Below are 20187 nucleotides of genomic sequence, written 5' to 3'. Positions count from 1 at the left end.
AATTCCCTTATTTTCCCAGGGTTCAAAGACAAGCCAGAGTTTTTCTGAAGTGCCACATTACAGCTGAAGAAGGGAAAGGGGAAAGATTTACAGTTGCAGTCACCTTCCCACTCCTGGCTGTCCTTGACACTGCTCATTCATCTGGAAGGCAAGGAGACAGAGGCAGCACTCCCTCCATTCCACTCTCCAAATGCCTACAGCAGCCGGGCCTGGCGCAGGGGCAGCTGGGGGCCGAGAACACACCCCAGGAGGCCACATGGAAGGGAGACCCCAGCGCCTGAGCCCTCACTGTTGATGGTCTGCAACAGCAGGAAGAGCGAGTCAGGACTCAAACCCAGGAGGAGGCAGTGTCTCAGTGTAAGCTGGCAGGCTGGACACCTTGCCCCTCTCGCCCCGCTCCATCTTACACAGAAGCAGGGGCAATGGAAACGTCCAAAAGCTCGCAGAAGGACCTCATCTAGACATTGTGGCACGTGACAGGAAGGATTTCCTTGGGAAATTCCCGCTGACTCTGCCTCAGTCCTGTAAAGAGGAACAGCTCGGCAACTTTGTAAATGAGGAGATTATCCTGCAGTTAGTTTCACCTTTACAGCAGATGCAACTGAGACGCAATCGACCTAATCTTGGGTCAAAAACTACCCTACAGAAACGAGGGAATACCCTATAGGACACCCTACAGAATACCCTATAGAAACATCAGGAATAGAGGTTGGGGGGACTACCTCAGTTAACAGCCTGAAACAGCCTGGAATAATTTTATTTCAGATGAAAAGGAAGTGGAAATGAAATGTTAATCCTCTAGAATTTGGAAGAGCTGCTTCTTAAGGCAGGCCTCGGAACAGGAGGTGGTCTGCTCCCACCCCGAACACACCAGAATCCACCAGATGCACCCAGAAGTGCTGAGGGGGAAAGCAGAGAAAATCCAGCTGTGCACCTCCAAGTCCTGATGCTCAGGAAAGCACACGGGCTCCTGCCATGGCCTTCGGAGATGAATTCTGAATCACATTCTACGGTTCTTGAGCCAAAGGCATAAAAGGAATGATGGAAATGAGATGATGGAAGTAAGGCATTTAAGCTGTACAGTCTCCACTGAAGAACACCGAAAACACGGGGAGACACAGATCCTTAGTCAGCCTACACAAATCCTTCCAGCAGCTTTTCAGCCATGTGGGCAGCGGAACAGATGAGGCCACTGAGAGCCAGAATTCTCTTCTCATTCCAAAGGGTTTCCGGCTTCTCGTAGATGGAATGAATGAGACTGACTGGCTTCAGTGTGGGGAAGGGGTATCTATAAGATTCAGCAATAAACAGGAAATGGTAATTTAACATCTGCATCGTTTGACTGTTTTACCCCCAGACAGTCTGAGGGGGAGAAGTGATGGTTTTTTGTCAGGCACTGGGTCCTGGCAAGGTGCCAGCTGATGAGTTTCCACACTGTCAGCCCCCAGAGCAAGTGTCCGTCTCACACATGGCAATACCGCTGCTGTGTTCAGCAAGGGCAGCTTAGGAGCTCAGCTGCAAAGAAGGCCAACTCTCCTTGTTCACACAGCTTGTAGCTCATAGAGTTATTTAGAACAACTTTGTTCACAATCACCCAAAACATGCCGACCTGTCTTGCACTCACACAGCTGGACTCACAAACACTGTTCTTTATGTAAAGTGTATGAATGTCGAACTCAGGCAATCTTTGTAAACAGGCTGTACCATAGTTAACAGCTCAAATGGCTTTATTCTTCTCTATAAAATCAGAATAGAACAACCATGACTTCTTGTGGTAGGCACTGATGGAGACGGTAGTTGCTGCCATTGTGAACCCGGATGTCATGGGTAACACAGATGGATCAAATGCACCTGCAATGGTGACCATGATAGGAGAGCATGGAAGTGAGGCAGTGGTCAGAGGCGTCAACACACAAGGACCTGGAGTGACACTGCACCAGAGGAGGAGGAGTGGACAGACATGAAGCATGGGCCGTGACTCTCTAAAAGAACGGGAGGGCTGGGGTGGCCGCAGCAGGGAGGACGAGCCAGGCCTGCTGTGACGCCACAGCAGCAGCACCGGCCCATTCAGGGTTCTATGCGTAGTGCTGAGGACTACACTAAGCTTGAGACAGGTACTCCACACTGAGGGCTAGGGAGGCTGGGCGCTAGCTCAACTCCCCGCTGCTCCAGCTGTGATCCAGCTCCCTGCTAATGCTTCTGGGAAAGCAGAGGAGGACGGCCCCAGGCACCCGAGCCCCTGCTACCCAGGCGCTAGATCAGACGAAGCTCTGCACTCCGGCGCTTAGCTTGGCCCGGACCCAGCCTTTGCGGGCACTGGGAGAGTGAATCAGTAAATGGAAGATGTCGCTTGCTCTCTCTGCAACTTTGCCTTTCAAATAAAATAAATAAATCTGAGAGCGAGAGCGAGAGAGAGGGAGGCAGGCTGTTACATGAGTCCAAGCATGGCATCCTTCATGGCAATGATAAACAGAGGTGCAGTGGTCAAGGTCCACCGACAGATCTAATGTGGGAAATGGACAAAGTGTCTAAGGTTTCCAGCTTAGAGGGACTGAGACAACAGCAGCACTTACTGAGGAAGGGAGCCTGGAAGCGGTCATGAGTTCACTCTATTTGATGTGGCCATGAATTATGGAGATTTATTACGCTGGCCCTCGAGAGCAAGAAGAAAGGCAGAAAGGAGAGGAAGTTTTACCTTGATATCAGCTCTGAGCTCAACCAGTTGCTCTTCTGACATCCGAACAGCCACATCAGTCATCTTCTTCAGGAGCTCTGCTTTCTTTTGTCGACTGAGCACAATTTCCACTGCAGAGGAAGAGCTGGTGTCAAACAGGGTGAAGAAGAACCCGTCCCAGAAGCCACGTGTCACCTATCTGGACGGCCACCACCCTCCCACCCAAGGTCCAGGTCCCACCTTCCGAAGGATCTCCGAAGACACAGAAACTCACACATCACTCAGTATTTCTTTCTCCTTTCCACAGTCAAAAGGATTTTTTAAAATCAAGAATATAAATTAAAACAAATATGCACACATGGCAAAAAAAAAGAAACTTCATCAAGAGCAGATGTGTCTAAAACAAGAAGCAAAAGTACATCTCTAACTTCCGGTTTTGTGGTTTCTCTCACAAGGAAAACCACCTTTGGTCATTTTTTACTTATATTTCAAAAGATTTCAATGTGAACAGGACATGCTTATCTTTCCTTTTTGCCCTCCTCACAAACTGAAGTGTATAATATATACGTAGATATGGTCTGTTCTTGATCTTAGCTCTTCTTACTTCAGAACTGGATTACCGCCATTCCATCTAACAACCACCCAGTATTGTGCTCTGTGTTTAGATGCTACAAACTGTTAAAACCCCTTCTGGCATCGACTTGATGCATAGCCCAGCTATGGTCATGGCTGATACCTGAAAGCAACTCTTAGAGCGGAGAGCCTCGACTACAGTGAGTAACGGGCAAGGAAAGCTGTCCCAGGGGCGGGACGAGGGACTGTCGAACAGCTACAGAACATTCTCCAGCACCAGGGCAGAGACTCCAGCATTCCTGCCGGAAGTTCTGAAACTGCTGAGGGGACCTGGCCCTTCTGCCAAATACCCCAACTAGATGAGACTTGAAGGGACTGCCAGAGAGGCGAGAATGTTCCCAGCTTGGCAGGGTGTGGGAGGTCAGGTGGCTGAAGGGGTCAACTGACTCTTCCTTCTTCCCCGTTTCACGTACCAGAGTCCACTATTGCTGGGTCCCAATGTGCTTAGGTAAAAATCTACATTTCCTGGCTTTGCTCCAGATGACATGACTAAGTGAGAAAGTTTGGCCACCGAGATCTAGGCAGAACTAGGGTTTATGGAAAGTGATGGCAGGAATCTCTCAGCTGTTAGCAGGTAACATTTCGCTGTTTCTTGCTCAGATGGTATCTTCTGACTGAGTATACTGCGGGTATGACTGGGCACATGCATAGAAGAGCCTGGATCCCTAACATTATCTCAGAGGTGCCCGGCCAGCCCCAAACTGCTCACCTCTTGACTCTGTATGTAGTGAAATTTATCTATAGATCATCCTCAGAATCCTTAATGCATGAAGAAATCAGCAGAATTTGTGTTAGAAAAGAATAGGAAGTTTGCAGAGTGCTCCCTCAGTAGGTATTCAGAGAAGTCCACGTTTTAGCAAACATATTTTGCCCAACTGCCATAAGCCACCCCAGGGCTGCCCAGACCCATGCCGGGTGAATCAATCAGACCACACTTACTCAAGCTGGAGACATACCTACACAAGTTCCTAACACAAGTCCCTTAATACCAACATCTATTGGCCTGGCTCCCATGAGGAAACCGACCTGCCATTCAAACTTCATTCTATTTCAGTTCTAGCACTATGAAGACTCAGTGACAGGTAACTCTGAGGACCAAATCTCACGATACTGGATGATACAAGTCAACATTTTCCCAAAGAACAAGTTTATTTATGAAACAAAAAAAAATAGGCACGTTTAACTAAAAGGATTGATATGAAAATCATGTATAAATGTGTGTAAAACAATTCTGAAGTGTCAAGTACTCAGCATGTAAATTATTTAATAAAATTATAATGTCTAAAAAGAAAAAGGGTATATTTTAATTTGATAAAATATGCTTTCCATGAATTGACAACAGGTTAAAATCAGCCAAAAGGGTTCATTGTATTAGTCTATCTGAAATCTTTCTCCTAGTAAGTATCTTCTTAGAAGGCGGCCAGCTCACCAGCTTTATCTGGACCTTCATCATAAAACAGAAACACTGTGCATCCACACAGCTCAAACTGTCCGAGCACACTGCTCAACGTAAAGGGAATCTCCCAGGATCTCGGCCACACACCTAACATCTCAGTTCCAACAGACAAGACTCAATTCAGGCAGTGCTTCACAGCTGCCTCCTCTGGCCCTCGACCACAGATGACGTGATCCTGGGTAAGCACCCCGACTTTGTCCAACATGTTCTTTCTTAAAATTTTATTTTCTTTTTATTGGAAAGGTAGATTTATAGAGAGAAGGAGAGACAGAGAGGAAGATCTTCCATCTGCTATTTCACTCCCAGGTGGCCACTACTGGACCAAGCTGAGCTGATCCGAATACAGGAGCCCAGAGTTTCTTCTGAGTCTCCTATATGGGTGCAGGGTCTCAAGTCCTTGGGCTGTCCTCAACTGCTTTCCCAGGCCACAAGCAGGGAGCTGGAAGAGAAGTGGAGCAGCTGGGATATGAACCGGCACCCAAATGGGATATTGGCCCATGCAAGGCAAGGACTAGCCACTAGGCTAACGTGCCAGGCTCTTGCCCAGCATTTCTATTCTTACTAATCTGAGGGTGTATTCAAAGCAACAACTTTCCCAATTATAAATCTAGCACTATGTATGAAGGAAAAAATCCACGACTCAGAAGCCCAAAATCACTTCACTCTTAAAGCTGTGGCTGGAATTTTCATTTTTTCATGTAAGGCGAGTATCTCATCCTAATTCTTAAAAGAACAAAAATGAAAAGGCCTTCCATACAAATCCCTACAAATCACCCAGGTTAGTCTCTATTCCTCTAAAGCTGTCTAGGAACCTAGTCACAGTATCCTGAATCCTGACACTTCCCTTAGCCACTGACCTCTGACCCTAAGTGAGACTGTCCACACGGGGTGAAGCAAAGTTCTGAGATAGGTCGTGGCAGATCACACGCCCTGGTGAAACCTCCTCTAACTGTGTTCCAAATGCAAAAAAAAAAAAAAAAAAAAAAAAAAAATCCCAAAGGAACTGCTGAATCATTTGAGGGAAAAAGGTTGACATTATTGTGGCAGACATCATGTGATACAATGAGTTTTACCTTCAAATTCATTTGGAATTTAATTTTCAAAATCTTTATTTATTTCAAAGAAGAAAAGATTTCCTCTTTTTAAGATTTATTTATTTTACTTGAAAGAGTTATAGAAAGTTATAGTAGCCTAGCCTGTTCTATTTTTTTTCCTTCTAAAGATATGCTGTGTGTGGTGGGGTGCTGGGTCTGTGAGCCCCGGGGCCAGGGGGTCCAGTGGGACCCGGGTCCTGAGGCCCGCCTGTGCGGTGGGTGCTGAGCCTGTGAGCCCCAGGGACAGGGGTCCGGTGGAGTCCGGGTCACTTGGCCTGGATCTTGAGCCTCACCTGTGTGCAGTGGGTGAAAGGTCTGGTGGGGCACTCTCCTCAGTGGGAAAGGTGGAGCAGTGGATGGCACGCCCAGACGGCAGTCCACTGGGGCCTACAGACGATACCGGCTACCACAGCAGAGAGAGAAGGACCAAACTGGACAACTACCCCAGCCATGCAATGACAGCAAATGTCTGAGCGAATGGAAATGCTTAGGTCAATTATGTCAACCAGTGGACACTGGAAGGATTTTCTCATCCTTGGATTGGCGAGATCGACAGCATTTCAGAACTAGTGAAACCACTTAAGCAGAACCCTTGGAACATGCCCCATATCGGGACTCTGGGTTGATACTGAGTGGCCATTCTCCATCCCTGGATACTGGGATGGTTGGGAGACTGGGTGTGGCTTCTCCTGATGCAACAAAAAGAAAATTTAGAAATAATGGTCTCACCCACTTTCCCCTGACCCTCATCCTTCCCACCCTGATCAACTATGTAAACATCATCAAAAATAAAAATTAAAAACAAAAACAGGGCCCAGCGCGATAGCCTAGTAGCTAAAGTCCTTGCTTTGCATGTGCTGGGATCCCATATGGGCGCAGGTTCTAATCCTGGTGGCTCTGCTTCCCATCCAGCTCCCTGCTTGTGACTTGGGAAAGCAGTGGAGGACGGCCCAAAGCCTTGGGACTCTGCACCCATGTGGGAGACCGGGAAGAGTTTCCTGGCTCCTGGCTTCAGATCAGCACAGCACCAGCCATTGTGCTCATTTGGGAAGTGAATCATCAGACGAAGAGTTTCTTCTTTGTCTCTCCTCCTCTCTGTATATCTGCCTTTCCAACAATCAAACAAACAAACTTTAAAAACAAAAACAAAAACCTGCCTTTTTGTGGCCGGTATGGTGGTATTACAGACTAATCGTCAACCTATGGCACCGCAGCCCAGACGGGCACTGACTTATGTCCTGGTGGCTCTACTTCCAATCCAACTCCCTGCTTACGCAGAGGATGGCTCAAATTCTTGGGCCCCTGCACCCACATGAGAAACCCAAAAGAAACCCCAGGCTCCTGGCTTCGGATTGGCTTGGCTCCGTCTGTTGTGGTCATGTGGGGAACAAACTAATGAATGGAAGATCTCCGTCTCTGTAATTCTTTCAAGTAAAATAAAAAATTTATCTTCTGCATTTGATCTTAGCAAAAAGGCCAAGAAGCAATTAAAAAATATGTATCTTCGGTTAAAACAAACAAAAAAACAAAAAAACAACAACAAAAAAAAACCCAAACATACCAAACCTGGCTTATATACTCATTATGCCTAAAAGGTTTCACAAGCCAGTGCAGTATAACTGTTCAATATTTTCTAAATATATAAAACCTTAAGTGGCATTTATATTGCACTTGTGCTAGGAGATACCTAAAGTTAATGTAGGAAATAACGTAAAGATTGCACAGGAGGAAGCTTTGAGCAGTTAAGATGCTTCCATCCTACGTGGCACTTGGTTCCTTGACAGCTTCCTGTCACAGGCCCTGGGTGGCCAGGTCCTCGGGGGCCACGGGGAGACAGCAAGAGGTCCTGGCTCCTGGCTTCTTGCGAGCGTCTGAGGAGTGAGTTCACAGAGGCAAACTCTTGGTTTCTGTCTTTATTTTGATTTCCCTCTCAAACAAATGAGAATTAAAAAACAAAGGATGAATCATCTTACTTGCTTCAGCTTTCACTTTGTCCATTTCAGCAAGCAATGCCACTTCCCGATCCATTAAACTAGGGAAAGATGACAAAGGGAAAGAAGGTTTGATTAGAAACTCAAACGCAGAAGCAGTAGATTATTAACGGTAGAGAACATTGCGTGATTTTGTCCGCTGAGACTACAGACAAGCACCGGACGGGCCACATAAACGTGCTAATGACTCCCATTCCCTAAAGACCATTGTAAAGATTTCTAATAAAACAAACTCATATTACAGCAGAAAATCAAAGAGCTGAGGATCAGCAGATGGCAGTAGCAAGCTATACAAAACATTTCTTAGTAAATTATTCTAAAGCAAAAGTTGTGTGTAGAATACTTATTCTCACATATGCACTCAGATTGCTTTTATATTTAAGATTTATAAAATTCGATAACCCTTCTTCCAAAAAGGAGTTGCTGGGTAACATCCCTGCTAAGATACAGGAAATCTATCCATAACTACAGTTTGTGTGTTGTCAACAGCTCAGCCCAGCTGTGCCCAGCCCTCTGGCACCTCAGTCCTCAGCAGGCAGGGTACTCAGAAGACACTGCACTGCTGGATCCTGTCCACACTTAACAGGAATTCAGGAAGAACAGGATTTTTCCAGTGCAAATATAAATGATTTTTAGGCACAGGAAGTTTCCCATGACCTCACAAAAGAAAGCATGGACTTGGAAGTCCAGGGAGACAGAAGGGCGGGTGCTGAGGCACAGTCAGCAGCCCCATACGCCCCAAGTGAGCATCCATCAGCGTCCAGGCCCCGTGCTTCCCATCGGCTTTCTGCTGACGCTCCTGGAAGCAGCAAATGACTGACGTGCAGGTGGGAGCCCAGGACAGAGTTCCTGCACCCTGGATGTGTCTGGCCCAGACCTGGCTGGAGCAGGCATTTGGGGAATAAACTAGAAGATGGAGGATCTCTCTCTCGCTCTTCCAAGTAATAAGTAAATACAAAATAAAACAAATCTCTAAAAATAGTTAAGGCAAAAAAAAAAAGTTACAATAGTACCAAATTTCTGGATGTAAATAGTTTTATCACCACATCACTTTGGTTGTGGCCGATAACAAATATGGTACACCTACACACACAAACATGCACATACTTAAAATTTTAAACATCGGCAGGAACACGAACTGTTCCACCTCTTCAAACCTGGAGTTCACTGTGATTTCTCCCTTTGGATGGGGTGTAACTACAGTGTTAGGAAGTACAAGTTCTGTTTTTGTTTCCAGTTGCAATAGGAAGCAATCACACACACACAAATTCAATTCAGCACAGTGTGTAGTGACATTATAACAACACAGTTAAGATGAAGCTTTAGTTTGAGACATACAAAAATGTGCAAGGCAGAATAATTTCTCCTTACAGGGAGGTGCCAGCGAATGTGGGCTTGACAGTTGTTACACATGATGTTAACAGAATTATAACCAAACAATTTTGCTTGGCATAAATAACCCAAAAGCACCTGGCTGGTGAGAAGACACAAGTACTGTGGGACAGTAGCAGTTTGCTAAAGAACCATTTCCCAAACCTTGGCAAGATTTTGCTCCAAAGACTAGCAGCATTTGAAATGCCTAAAAGGCAAAGCAAAAGCACAACGGAGCCAGGAGCTGCCGGGCCTGCAGCTTGGCCTTCCCTCTGCTGCCTGAGAGGCACGTTAAGATGCAGACACTGCTCCCAGCAGGTATCCAATTCTGTCTCTGACAAAGCTTGTAAAATATTTATTGAAACACTTGAGCACATAAGTAAGCTTTTCAAGCTAACAATCTCTATTACAAAAAATGAATGACATACCTAGCATAGAAATAATGTTTTCTACCAACACAATCGATTTTTTGTAGCAATATGATACCACCCCCCATAAGAACCATGTAAATAAGCTTTGCTTCTTGATTAACTCACTGATGATCACATACACACACACAAATTCAGAGGGCAGTGCATGGATCAGGATGTGCCTCCTCCATTCAAAAAGCTGCTTGTATTTTCACACCAAGATGATGAGCAGGTAGGCGAGCACTGCGGCTTGTGTGTGTGTGTGTGTGTGTGTGTGTGTGTGTTCCGGCTGCCATTTCCTGAGCCCATCAAGAAGGTCCCGTGTGGCTCGGCTCACCGGGGGAACCTGCTCAACGGTGGCTGTGTGCACACTTTTTCGTCTACAAGCTCAGCCAACACCTGTAATTTTTTTCCTTAAAATATTTAAGACTTTAAAATACTAAAATAAATAGATATTAAGTTATAATAATAAAGGTATCTCATATCATGGCATTATGTGGCATATAATGACCATAGAAGAATGGCATATTTTTAGGTTATTTACGCTAAACAAAGCATTTATGGGCGATGTATGTCTGCAGCTTCTAAACGAGTGCACCAACACATGTACAAGCGAGCATGAGCGCGCGCGCACACACACACACACACGCAGCAATTACACTGCTCACTTTGCTATCCTTTCAACTTTCCTGTGTTCCTGAAAATGGTTACAATAAAAAGGAAAATGTGTATCACAAAATAAATGGACAAAGTGGTAAGGTTAAAAAAGGAAAAGTTGATCAGGTATAACAGCAGAAGCATTTCCAGCAACTGAAAACAGTAATTTTTATAATACATCTTTCTAATAACAAACTTCAGCTAAAGTTTTCCATCTTTTCCTAAACTATCTGATGCTTGCAGTATACACTGCAGCTAAGAGGTTCAAAAGCACCTATGGTTTGAGGCAACGGCTTTTATTTTGTTTCAGATGTATTTTTAGTTGAAAGACAAATTTACAGATAGGAGAGACAGTGAGTGAGTGAGCTATCCACAGCAGCTGGAGCTGAGCCGATCCAAAGCCAGGAGTCAGGAGCTGCCTCTGGGTATCCAGGTGAGTGCCCAAGGGCTTGAGCCTTCCTCCACTGGTTTTCTCAGGCCATAAGCAGGGCGCTGGATCAGAACTGGAGCTAAAACCAGTGTCCACATGGGACTGTCAAGTTGCAGGTGGAGGGTAAGCTTGCTAGGCTACTTTACCAGCCTCCGAGGCAAAGTTTTAAGGTCATAACTGTAAGGGAGGGGTCCTCTCAGAGAATGGTGACTCTGTCAGCTTCACTCACCCCGAAACCTCTGGACAGCAAGCTTTTGTCAAGTCTTCTCTGAGTGGAGGTGTGCAATAGTAAGCAGTTGTTATACTAATTCTGGAGCTGCTAATGACATTTGCCACATACTGCTGGAACTGTGGTCAGAAAGACACTGGGTCACATGAAGCCTGGCCTTGTTCAGTGCAGAGATTTTGCATCTATTTTATTCAATCGTGAAAGAAGTTCGCATGACTGACCATGTTCTTAAGAAAACAGGCTGGTGGCTGAATGTCAGCGCCTCCGTCCCTCTGCACCTGGACTCTGCAGTCCTTACGCCTGCTCAGCTTACTGAAAGCTTCTGCACGCTCTAGTTGATCGAAGAGCTGCTCCTGCAGCTTCACCATAACGCCCTCAACACACACTGTGCCCCTCATTTGAAGCAAATCTTTTAATTAATATGTTTAACATGAAGTTATTGATTCTAGTACTTGCCTTCCAGTAATTTCTTGCAAAAAAATTGTAAGTTATTTATATATATTTGTTGCATTAAAAAAATAATAAATGAAAGCCTAGCTCTGGCAATTCCACAGTCAATATTTCAATGGATAAAACTAAGCCACTCAATAATAGTCTTAGGAAACATCTGTACTTGATTTGATTCACTTAAAACCTAAAATCTTTTTGTTTTAATTCCATTAACCAATCAAGGCAGAAATTTGAGGAAAGGCAATGCAAATGCCTTTTTTCCTTTGAAAATATTTTCCTCTTCCCATTTAAAAGGCCGATGGTTTTGTCAGCAGATGATACTTCTGATTGTATGACATTCCAGGCTCCCAGCACTGACCCTGCTAGCATCCTACACACCTACCAGGGCTCAAGCAGCAGCCAGGCCCCCACTGCAAGCTGACTGACAGGGGCACACTGAACTGAGAGAACCCGCTTCTGAAATCAAATCTGAACACTACAAAACTTTTGATGGATCTTCTTTGTTAGGTGGACATGTGATTTCATATTTTACCAACACCGAGCAGTTTCATGAAGTAAGAGTGTAAGTCACAGGTCTTTCGGACACAGTTCACGCCCAGCGGTCAAAGCAGCTCCGTAGCTCACTAACCGCCAGGGAGCAATGCTATGGACTCACGCTACTGTAAAATTCGCATCAGAAAAATGGAACAAGTAGCAATCCTTAACAAAATGAAATATGTTCAAGTTTCTAAAGAAAAATGGTGAGAGTGTTACAACATGAATGGCTGACCAGACCATCACTTAACATTACAACTGTCCTTTTCAAATCCTCTGTGCAATCATGACACTGCTGTCTGAAGCTCCAGAAACGGGAGAGATAGAGACAAGGAGGTAAAGACTGCAGAATAAAGCGAAGAGAAACATTAGGTAAAACGCAAAACACAGGAGAACGGGTTAAGGGAAAAGTACTGTTTGATACCAGAAGTGACTCTGGACATAACTTGTTAAAATGAGCACAACGGCATTGCTACTTATGCTAGAGGTAATGTGCATAGAACATGCAACGAGAGCTCAGAACAGTGGCAATGACTCTTCTACTTCTAGATTCTATTCCTTTCGATTCTTCAGTTCTAGCAAACTAGCTCTTTGGTAAAATGCTCCATACTAACTGCCAGGTCACTGCCTAGAAATTTTCCAACAAATATGCACATATACTAACACAGTATTTGTAGTTTCAAAGAAATGAATCAAAGATAATTTAAAATGAATAAAAGGTATTAAAATTACTTTCTCACTATATAATTACAATTATTAATGGTATGTCTGAATATAAAGAACAACGGAAAATAAAATTATTTTTGGGTTAAGGTGCTTGGACTAGATGACTTATTTCTAGTTAAGGTTGCTTTTAATTTGAGAGGAAGGTTCACTTCCCAAATGCCTGAAGGCACCTCTGAGGCTGGGCCACCGGGGCTGGGAGCTGGGACCTTCTCCCTCCCAGGGAACTCACGCCGGCTCCCACGTGGGCCGCAGGAAGCCTGGGACCTGAGCCACTGCTGCCTCCGAGGCACTGCACTGGCAGGATGCTGAAGTAAGGAGCCAGAGCCAGGAGCTGAACCCAGACTCCCTGATGTGGGACGCTGGCATCTTCACTTCCTGGGTAAATGCCCATCATGTTTCCATTTGTTTTAAAAAGCTTCTATCTATCTATCTATCTATCTATCTATCTATCTATCTAAAACATGAGAGAAAAATGGCCAGGTGTGTGGTCAGTGAGTTTAGCTGCTGTACAACATTCGTGTCTCCTAGGCGACTGCCAGCTGGGGTCCCCATTGCTCTGATTTCCAATGAACCTCCTGCCAAGGCATCCTGGGGGAGAGTGGATGACTGCTTTGTTGCTTGGGCTCCTGACACCCAAAGAATTCTGTTTTCTTCCAAACATGTATTTTTTTTTTTTAATTTGAAAGGCAGAGTGACAGAGAGGAATAGAGAAAGACAGTGATAGATCTTTCATCCACCTCTTCACTCCCCAAAGGCCCAACAGACAGAGCTCGTCCAATCCAGTCAGGTTCATGGAACTCCTTCCAGGTCTCCCATGTTGGCTGCAAGAACTCAAATACTCAAGTCACCATCTGTTGCTTGCCAGGCCCATTAGCAGGGTGTCAGGTCAGAAGAGGAGTAACAAGGCCTCTACCTGGACTCTGCTTTGGGATTTGGGCATTCTAGCGGAGCCTGACCCACTGCACCCATGCCCTGGCTGGAGTCGTGCTGTGCCCCATGCCCTGGCTCCGGCCGTGCTGTGCCCCACGCCCTGGCTCCGGCCATTCTGTGCCCCATGCCCTGGCTGGAGTCGTGCTGTGCCCCATGCCCTGGCTCCGGCCGTGCTGTGCCCCACGCCCTGGCTCCGGCTGTGCTGTGCCCCACGCCCTGGCTCCGGCCGTGCTGTGCCCCATGCCCTGGCTCCGGCCGTGCTGTGCCCCATGCCATGGCTCCGGCCGTGCTGTGCCCCATGAGCTGGCTCCAACCGTGCTATGCCCCATGCCCTGGCTCCGGCCGTGCTGTGCCCCATGAGCTGGCTCCAGCCCTGCTGTGCCCCATGAGCTGGCTCCAGCCGTGCTGTGCCCCATGCCCTGGCTCCGGCCGTGCTGTGCCCCACGCCCTGGCTCCGGCCGTGCTGTGCCCCATGCCCTGGCTCCGGTCGTGCTGTGCCCAGGCCTCCCACGTTCTTTTCCATGCCTCTGCTTCTTAGCCTCTAACTGCAGTGTTCTATATGCATTCCTTTGCCAATAAATTCCTTTCAAGGCTTGACAATGATTGACCTACTCCACATTTTTTTCGAATTGACCCTACAATTGCAGTGATCTCAACCTTAGTCACTTTCTCACTCATTACTAAGATTTGAAATGAAGAGTACCCGAATACCTTAGGTACTCTAAAGTATAACCAAAGAAAAGTGACTTTGGGCTTCCAAATCACAAAATCAAAGAAATCCTGAATGTGTGGATGAAGTATTATTTCTTTTTTTTCCTCTTCTATTCTATTTTTAGTTTTATGGTACAATGCTATAGGTTCTGGGATTTCTCCTGTCTCCTTCCTAAATCCCTCCCCCCCAACTTATTTCCCTATATTATCACAATAGTATAGTGCTTCATAAGCAGTCATAAGTCCATCAGTCTGTTATTCAAGAGTGTCCTGACATTGCTGACACATGACAATGGCCAGGCCAGCATCCAATTTTCAAGAAATATCCAACAGTCTCATTGGGAGTCCATCATTGATTTGGAAATAGGAATGCCCACTATACTGCAGCTTCACAACTGGATATGACAGTCTCTATTATGCAGTTATTACACATTTCCTTAAATGAGAAGCCATGAAACAAAATCAACAACAGGAACAAAGATAAAAGATTTACAGCACCACCGTGTTAACATGCTACTGAATGAACCAATATGTCGAGGAAATGAAAAAGAAAATACTAAAGTTTCTTCAGTAAAATGATGCTACTGCGTGATCCACAACTCAGTGAAGAATTTGAGAGAAAAGAAACTATTCTTTTTAAAGAAATGAAAATAAAAACAGGGCTCGGCGCATTAGCATAGTGGTTAAAGTCCTCACCTTGAACACTCTGGGATCCCATGTGGGCGCCGATTCTAATCCTGGCTGCCCCGCATCCCATCCAGCTCCCTGCTTGTAGCCTGGGAAACCAGTCAAGGATGGCCCAAAGCCTTGGGACCCTGCACCTGCATGGGAGACCCAGAAGAAGCTCCTGGCTCTTGGCTTTGGATTGGTGCAGCTCTGGTTGTTGCAGTCACTTGGGGAAGTGAACTATCAGATGGAAGATTTTCCTCTCTGTCTCTCCTCCTCTCTGTGTATCTGCCTTCCCAATAAAAATAAATAAATCTTAAAAAAAAAAAAAGGAAAAAACCCAAATTAAAACCCATGGATTGCAGCAAAAACAGTATTTGAAAGGACGATTTGTCATAATTTGCATTAAAGTTACCTCAGAGAGAACATATGGTATTTGTGCTTTTAGGACTGACTTTTTTCACTAAACATAATGGTCCTTTGCTTATGGTTGGGAACATTTGGTTACAAATTGAATAATTTCATTCTTTTTAATGGCTGAGGAAGTGTTATGTCTTACGGTTTCATTTTTTCTGAGCTTAAAAAGTACTTTCTCAGGCTGACCTAGTTCTCTTCTTAACCCTGCTCCATAATGACTGTCACTTGGTCCCCACATCCTTCCCAGTGCCATTTCCCTGATACACAGCCTGTGAGCTGAGAGGCAAATAACACACGGAAGGCACGGATGAACATCACAGGCAACTGAGGCAGAATACGTCATCTCAAACACTGGCTCTTGCAACTCAAACTTGAACTCCCCCCTCTTTTTTTTAAAGATTCATTTATTTTTATTGCAAATAAAAATATAAAGATAAATAAAAAGAGGAGGAGAGTCAGAGAGGAAGCTCTTCCGTCCGATGATTCACTCCCCAAGTGAGCACAACGGCTGCTGTTGTGCTCATCTGAAGCCAGGAGCCAGGAGCTCTTCTGGGTCTCCCACGCAGGTGCAGGGACCCAAGGCTTTGGGCCTTCTTCCACTGCTTTCCCAGGCCACAGGCAGGGAGCTGGATGGGAAGTGGAGCTGCCGGGATTAGAAACAGCGCCTATATGGGATCCCGGTGCATTCAAGATGAGGACTTTAGCCGGTAGACCATGGCACTGCCCCCCACCTCTTTTTTTGTAAGACAAATAAAAAATATCTGGGGTCAGGCCTGGCAAGGTAGCCTAGTGGCTAAAGTCCTCGTGGCCTTGCGCGTGTCAGGATCCCATATGGGTGCTGGTTCCAATCCCGGCTGCCCTGCTTCCCATCCAGCTCCCTGCCTGTGGCCTGGGAAAGCAGTCGAGGACGGCTCAAAGCCTCGGGACCCTGCACCCGCATAGGAGACCTGGAAGGGGTTCCTGGTTCCTGGCTTCGGATTGGTGCAGCTCTGGTTGTTGCAGTCAATTGGGCAGTGAGTCATCGGATGGAAGATCTTCCTCATCTTTCCTCCTCTCTGTATATCTGACTTTGCAATAAAAATAAAAATTTTAAAAAATATATGTCTTGGGCCCGGCGCGGTGGCGCAAGTGGTTAAGTCCTCGCCTTGCACGCCCGGGATCCCATATGGGCGCCGGTTCTAATCCCGGCAGCCCCTCTTCCCTTCCAGCTCCCTGCCTGTGGCCTGGGAAAGCAGTCGAGGACAGCCCAAGGCTTTGGGACCCTGCACCCGCGTGGGAGACCCAGAAGAGGCTCCTGGCTTCGGATCGGCATAGTATCGGCCCGTTGCGCTCACTTGGGGAGTGAATCATCGGACGGAAGATCTTCCTCTCTGTCTCTCCTCTCTGTATATCCGCCTTTCCAATAAAAAATAATAAAAATAAATCTTTAAAAAAAAAATATATGTCTTGGGTCTGTGGTCTGTTTTGGCATAGCAGGTTAAGTCTCCATTTCCAATGCTGGCATATCATATTGGAGCACCAGTACAAGTACTGGCTATTCTGCTTCTAATCCACCTTTCTGCTAATTTCCTTGGGAAAGCTGCAGAGCATGGCCCAGGTCCTTGGCTCCTCCACCGACAGCTGAGACCCAGAAGGAATTTCTGGCTTTTGGCTTTGGCCTGGACCAGCCCTGGCCATTGTGACCACTTGGATAGTGAGCTAGCATAACTGCTTTTCAAATACATAAATAATCTTTAAAAACATTGTTAAATCAAAAAAATTCACTTTGAGGCAAGAAATCAGAAAAAATAAGTTAATATAATAAATACATTCTGTAAAGTAAAAAGTAGCCTTCATATGCTATTATTTTCAACCGACATGAAGAATCACGGAGGCAAGTACGAGCTGAGTTAAGATCAAACAGGAAGCGTCATAAACAGCTGAAGGACGTGCTGAGCAGCAATGCTACAAACACTTTGGTAACACTGTGCTGCACTTATTTCTACGCTTTCTAGGTGTTTCTGGAAGTACCTGGGTTCCCAGAATAATTTTTTTAAAGCTTTATTTATTTTTATTTGAAAGGCATATTAACCGAGAGAAGGACAGAGAGATCTGCCATAGGCCAGTTGCTCCCCAAAGTGTCTGCAATGATCAGAACTGAATCATCTGAAGCCAGGAGCCAGAAGCTTCTTCTGGGTCTCCTACACAGGTACAAGGTCCCATGGCTTTGGGTCATCTTCCACAGTTTCTTTCTTTATTTATTTACTGGAAAGGCAGATATACAGAGAGGAGAGACGAAGAGGAAGATCTTCCTTCCGAAGGTTCACTCCCCAAGCAGCCGCAACAGATGGAGGTGAGCCAATCCAAAGCCAGGAGCCTCCTCCAGGTCTTCCACATGGGTGCAGGGTCCCAAGGCTTTGGGCTGTCTTCCACTGCTTTCCCAGGCCACAGGCAGAGGGCTGGATGGGAAGCAGGGCTGCAGGGACTAGAACTGGCACCCATATGGGATCCCGGTGCGTTCAAGGCGAGAACCTTAAACCACTACACTAATGCGCCGGGCCCCATCTTCCATTGTTTTCCCAGGCCACAGGTAGGGAGCTGGATCCAAAATGGAGCAAACTGGACACAAATTAGTGCCGAAATGGGATGCTGGTGCCTGTAGGTGGAGGATTAGCCTACTGCACTATTGTATTGGCCCCTACCTGAATGATCTTTACCCGATCGCTCCATGTAAGGACTTAGAAGTACTTGGTAAAACTGCTGCTAGCTTGATCTTACGTAACAAAGTAAGAGGTCAAATAAAATGAAGTTGCTTTTCTAAAGTCAGTGAGAATTCAGATAAAAAATTTCTAACCTTTCAAAATTTTAAAAATTTCAAAAACCAGATACATGACTTTACGAGTATGTAATATTAAATTTTATGATGGCCTTTATCTAACCTAACTTTATTAATAAATATCTTCTGATTTTCATAAAATTGAACATTCTTTGTTTTTGTTTTTAAAGGAAGTGATCCCTGCGGATGCCTTGGGCCCTTGCCTCCCATGTGTGAGACCCAGCTGCTGCAGACATTTGGGAAGTGAACAAGAGGATGGAAGATGGCTGTGGAGTACTGCCTTGCACATAAACGCATCAGAGCAGAAGGGCAGCTGAGAGGCACAGCCTGTGGGCATTTCCAGTGGCACACGTTCCCAGACAGCTCACAGGTTCCAGGGCCACATTCCAGCCCACACTCAGCCTCCCCCACCGCCTTGAGCCTCAGTCAACAACACCAACAGTGGAAAGCAAACAATTTTTCACAAGTTAAAAAAGAAAAGTAAACTTGGTTAGAGAAATATTATTACTAATGTTCCACTAAGAACAGATTTTTAAATATTGGAAAATTTCTGATTTTTACCTCGTCACAGAGAGGTTTCAGCTTTTGCTTGGCACCGAAGTGAAAGGGATTACCTGTATAATTTCCCTAGTGTCCTGAGGCGTAAGGCAATCTTAGGCTGCAAACATGTCAGAACACTGCTTGTTTTTGATACTATAGCCAACCCCAAAATGGCTCCCTAAGTGGCATTAGCTCCCAGCTCTGGTTTGGTGCCAAATGGAGTTAGCTCACCTGCCAATTATGTCTTGAAGTAACAACTACTCAGAACACTGAAATAAGGTAGTTTGAAGATGCAGTCAGCCAAAGAGAAGGGCTTCACACACAGCAGGAAAAGGCAGGCAATCTTTTTCCTCAAGTTAAATCGACCTGGCTGTTACTCCTGCAAATCAATCCTAAATACACACTTCCCAGGTAGGAAACCATTTTGTTTGTCATTTATTGAAGGGAGTTTCTTCTGGTCAGGCTCCAAGTCAGCAGGAACTCAGAAATCTCTCTCGCACAACCGTGTTTCCTACATCAGGTCTGTTCTGAGTACAGTCACATCTGGTGGCTAAGCAATCAGTATGCTGAACATTCAGAGACCACAGGCTATCAAAGCAAAGCTGTGATGACCTGGACTTGCCTACTTATGTTCTAAGTGAGCCAAAGGGCAGAGCACTTGCTCCCTGAGGTTCAGAAGCAGGAGGAATCAGTTATCTAGAAAAAATTTGCAGATCTTGAGGCAAGCGTCATGGTATACTATGTTAATCCTCCTCTGCCTCTGGTCCAAGCATCCCATATGAGCACCGATTCCAGTCCTGGCTGCTCCACTTCCAATCCAGCGCCCTGCTTGTGGCCTGGGAAAGCAGTGGAAGACGGCCCAAAGCCTTGGGACCCTGCACCCATGTGGGATACCCAGAAGAGCTCCTGGCTCCAGGCTTTAGATGAGCTCAGCTCTGGCCATTGCAGCCACTTGGGTAGTGACTCAGTGGATGGAAGATCTCTGTCACCTCTTTAACTCTGCCTTTCAAAAAGAAATAAAATAAATCTCAAAAAAAAATTTGATGCTGCAGCTTAACTGTGAAAGCGTTTTGGAGAACTGATTGGTCTAGAAAAGGCAAAGGTATAAGAGAACGTATCAGGAGCTGGTGTTAATAACATTTTGGGTAATGCCACCACTTGCTTTGCTGGCATCCCATATGGGTGCCAGTTTGAGTCCTAGCTCTTCCACTTCCAATCCAACCCTCTGCTATGCGCCTGGGAAAGATAGCCCAAGTGCTTGGACCTCTGCACCCACGTGGGAGACCCAGAAGTTGTTCCCGGCTTCTGGCTTTGGCCTGGCTCAAGTCCCAACCACTGTGGCCATTGGGGAGTGAACCAATGGATGGAAGACCACTGTGCCGTTCCCTCTCTTTTCTTAACTTTGCTTTTCAAATAGATAAATCTTTTTCTTTTCTTTTTTTTTTTAAGAGAA

General features: G+C 45.7%; 1 protein-coding gene across 1 annotated transcript in view; it reads right to left on the bottom strand.

The window, feature by feature from the left end:
• The window catches only part of SPATS2 (spermatogenesis associated serine rich 2), a 140684-nt gene that overhangs the window by 5740 nt on the left and 114757 nt on the right, over window positions 1-20187 (bottom strand). Inside the window, exons 9-10 of the mRNA XM_040978705.1 lie at window positions 7831-7889; window positions 2696-2805 (exon numbers count right to left, since the gene is read on the bottom strand). Coding sequence (XP_040834639.1) covers window positions 2696-2805; window positions 7831-7889 — 169 coding nt within the window. The remainder of the gene's footprint in view (window positions 1-2695; window positions 2806-7830; window positions 7890-20187) is intronic.

The sequence above is a fragment of the Ochotona curzoniae genome, unplaced genomic scaffold (assembly GCF_017591425.1).
Source record: "Ochotona curzoniae isolate NIBS_2020 unplaced genomic scaffold, NIBS_Ocur_1.0 contig_1014, whole genome shotgun sequence".
In the NCBI taxonomy this organism is placed as follows: Eukaryota; Metazoa; Chordata; class Mammalia; order Lagomorpha; family Ochotonidae; genus Ochotona; species Ochotona curzoniae.
The sequence above is the reverse complement of the archived record's forward strand: the minus strand, read 5'-3'. Positions and strand labels throughout refer to the sequence as shown.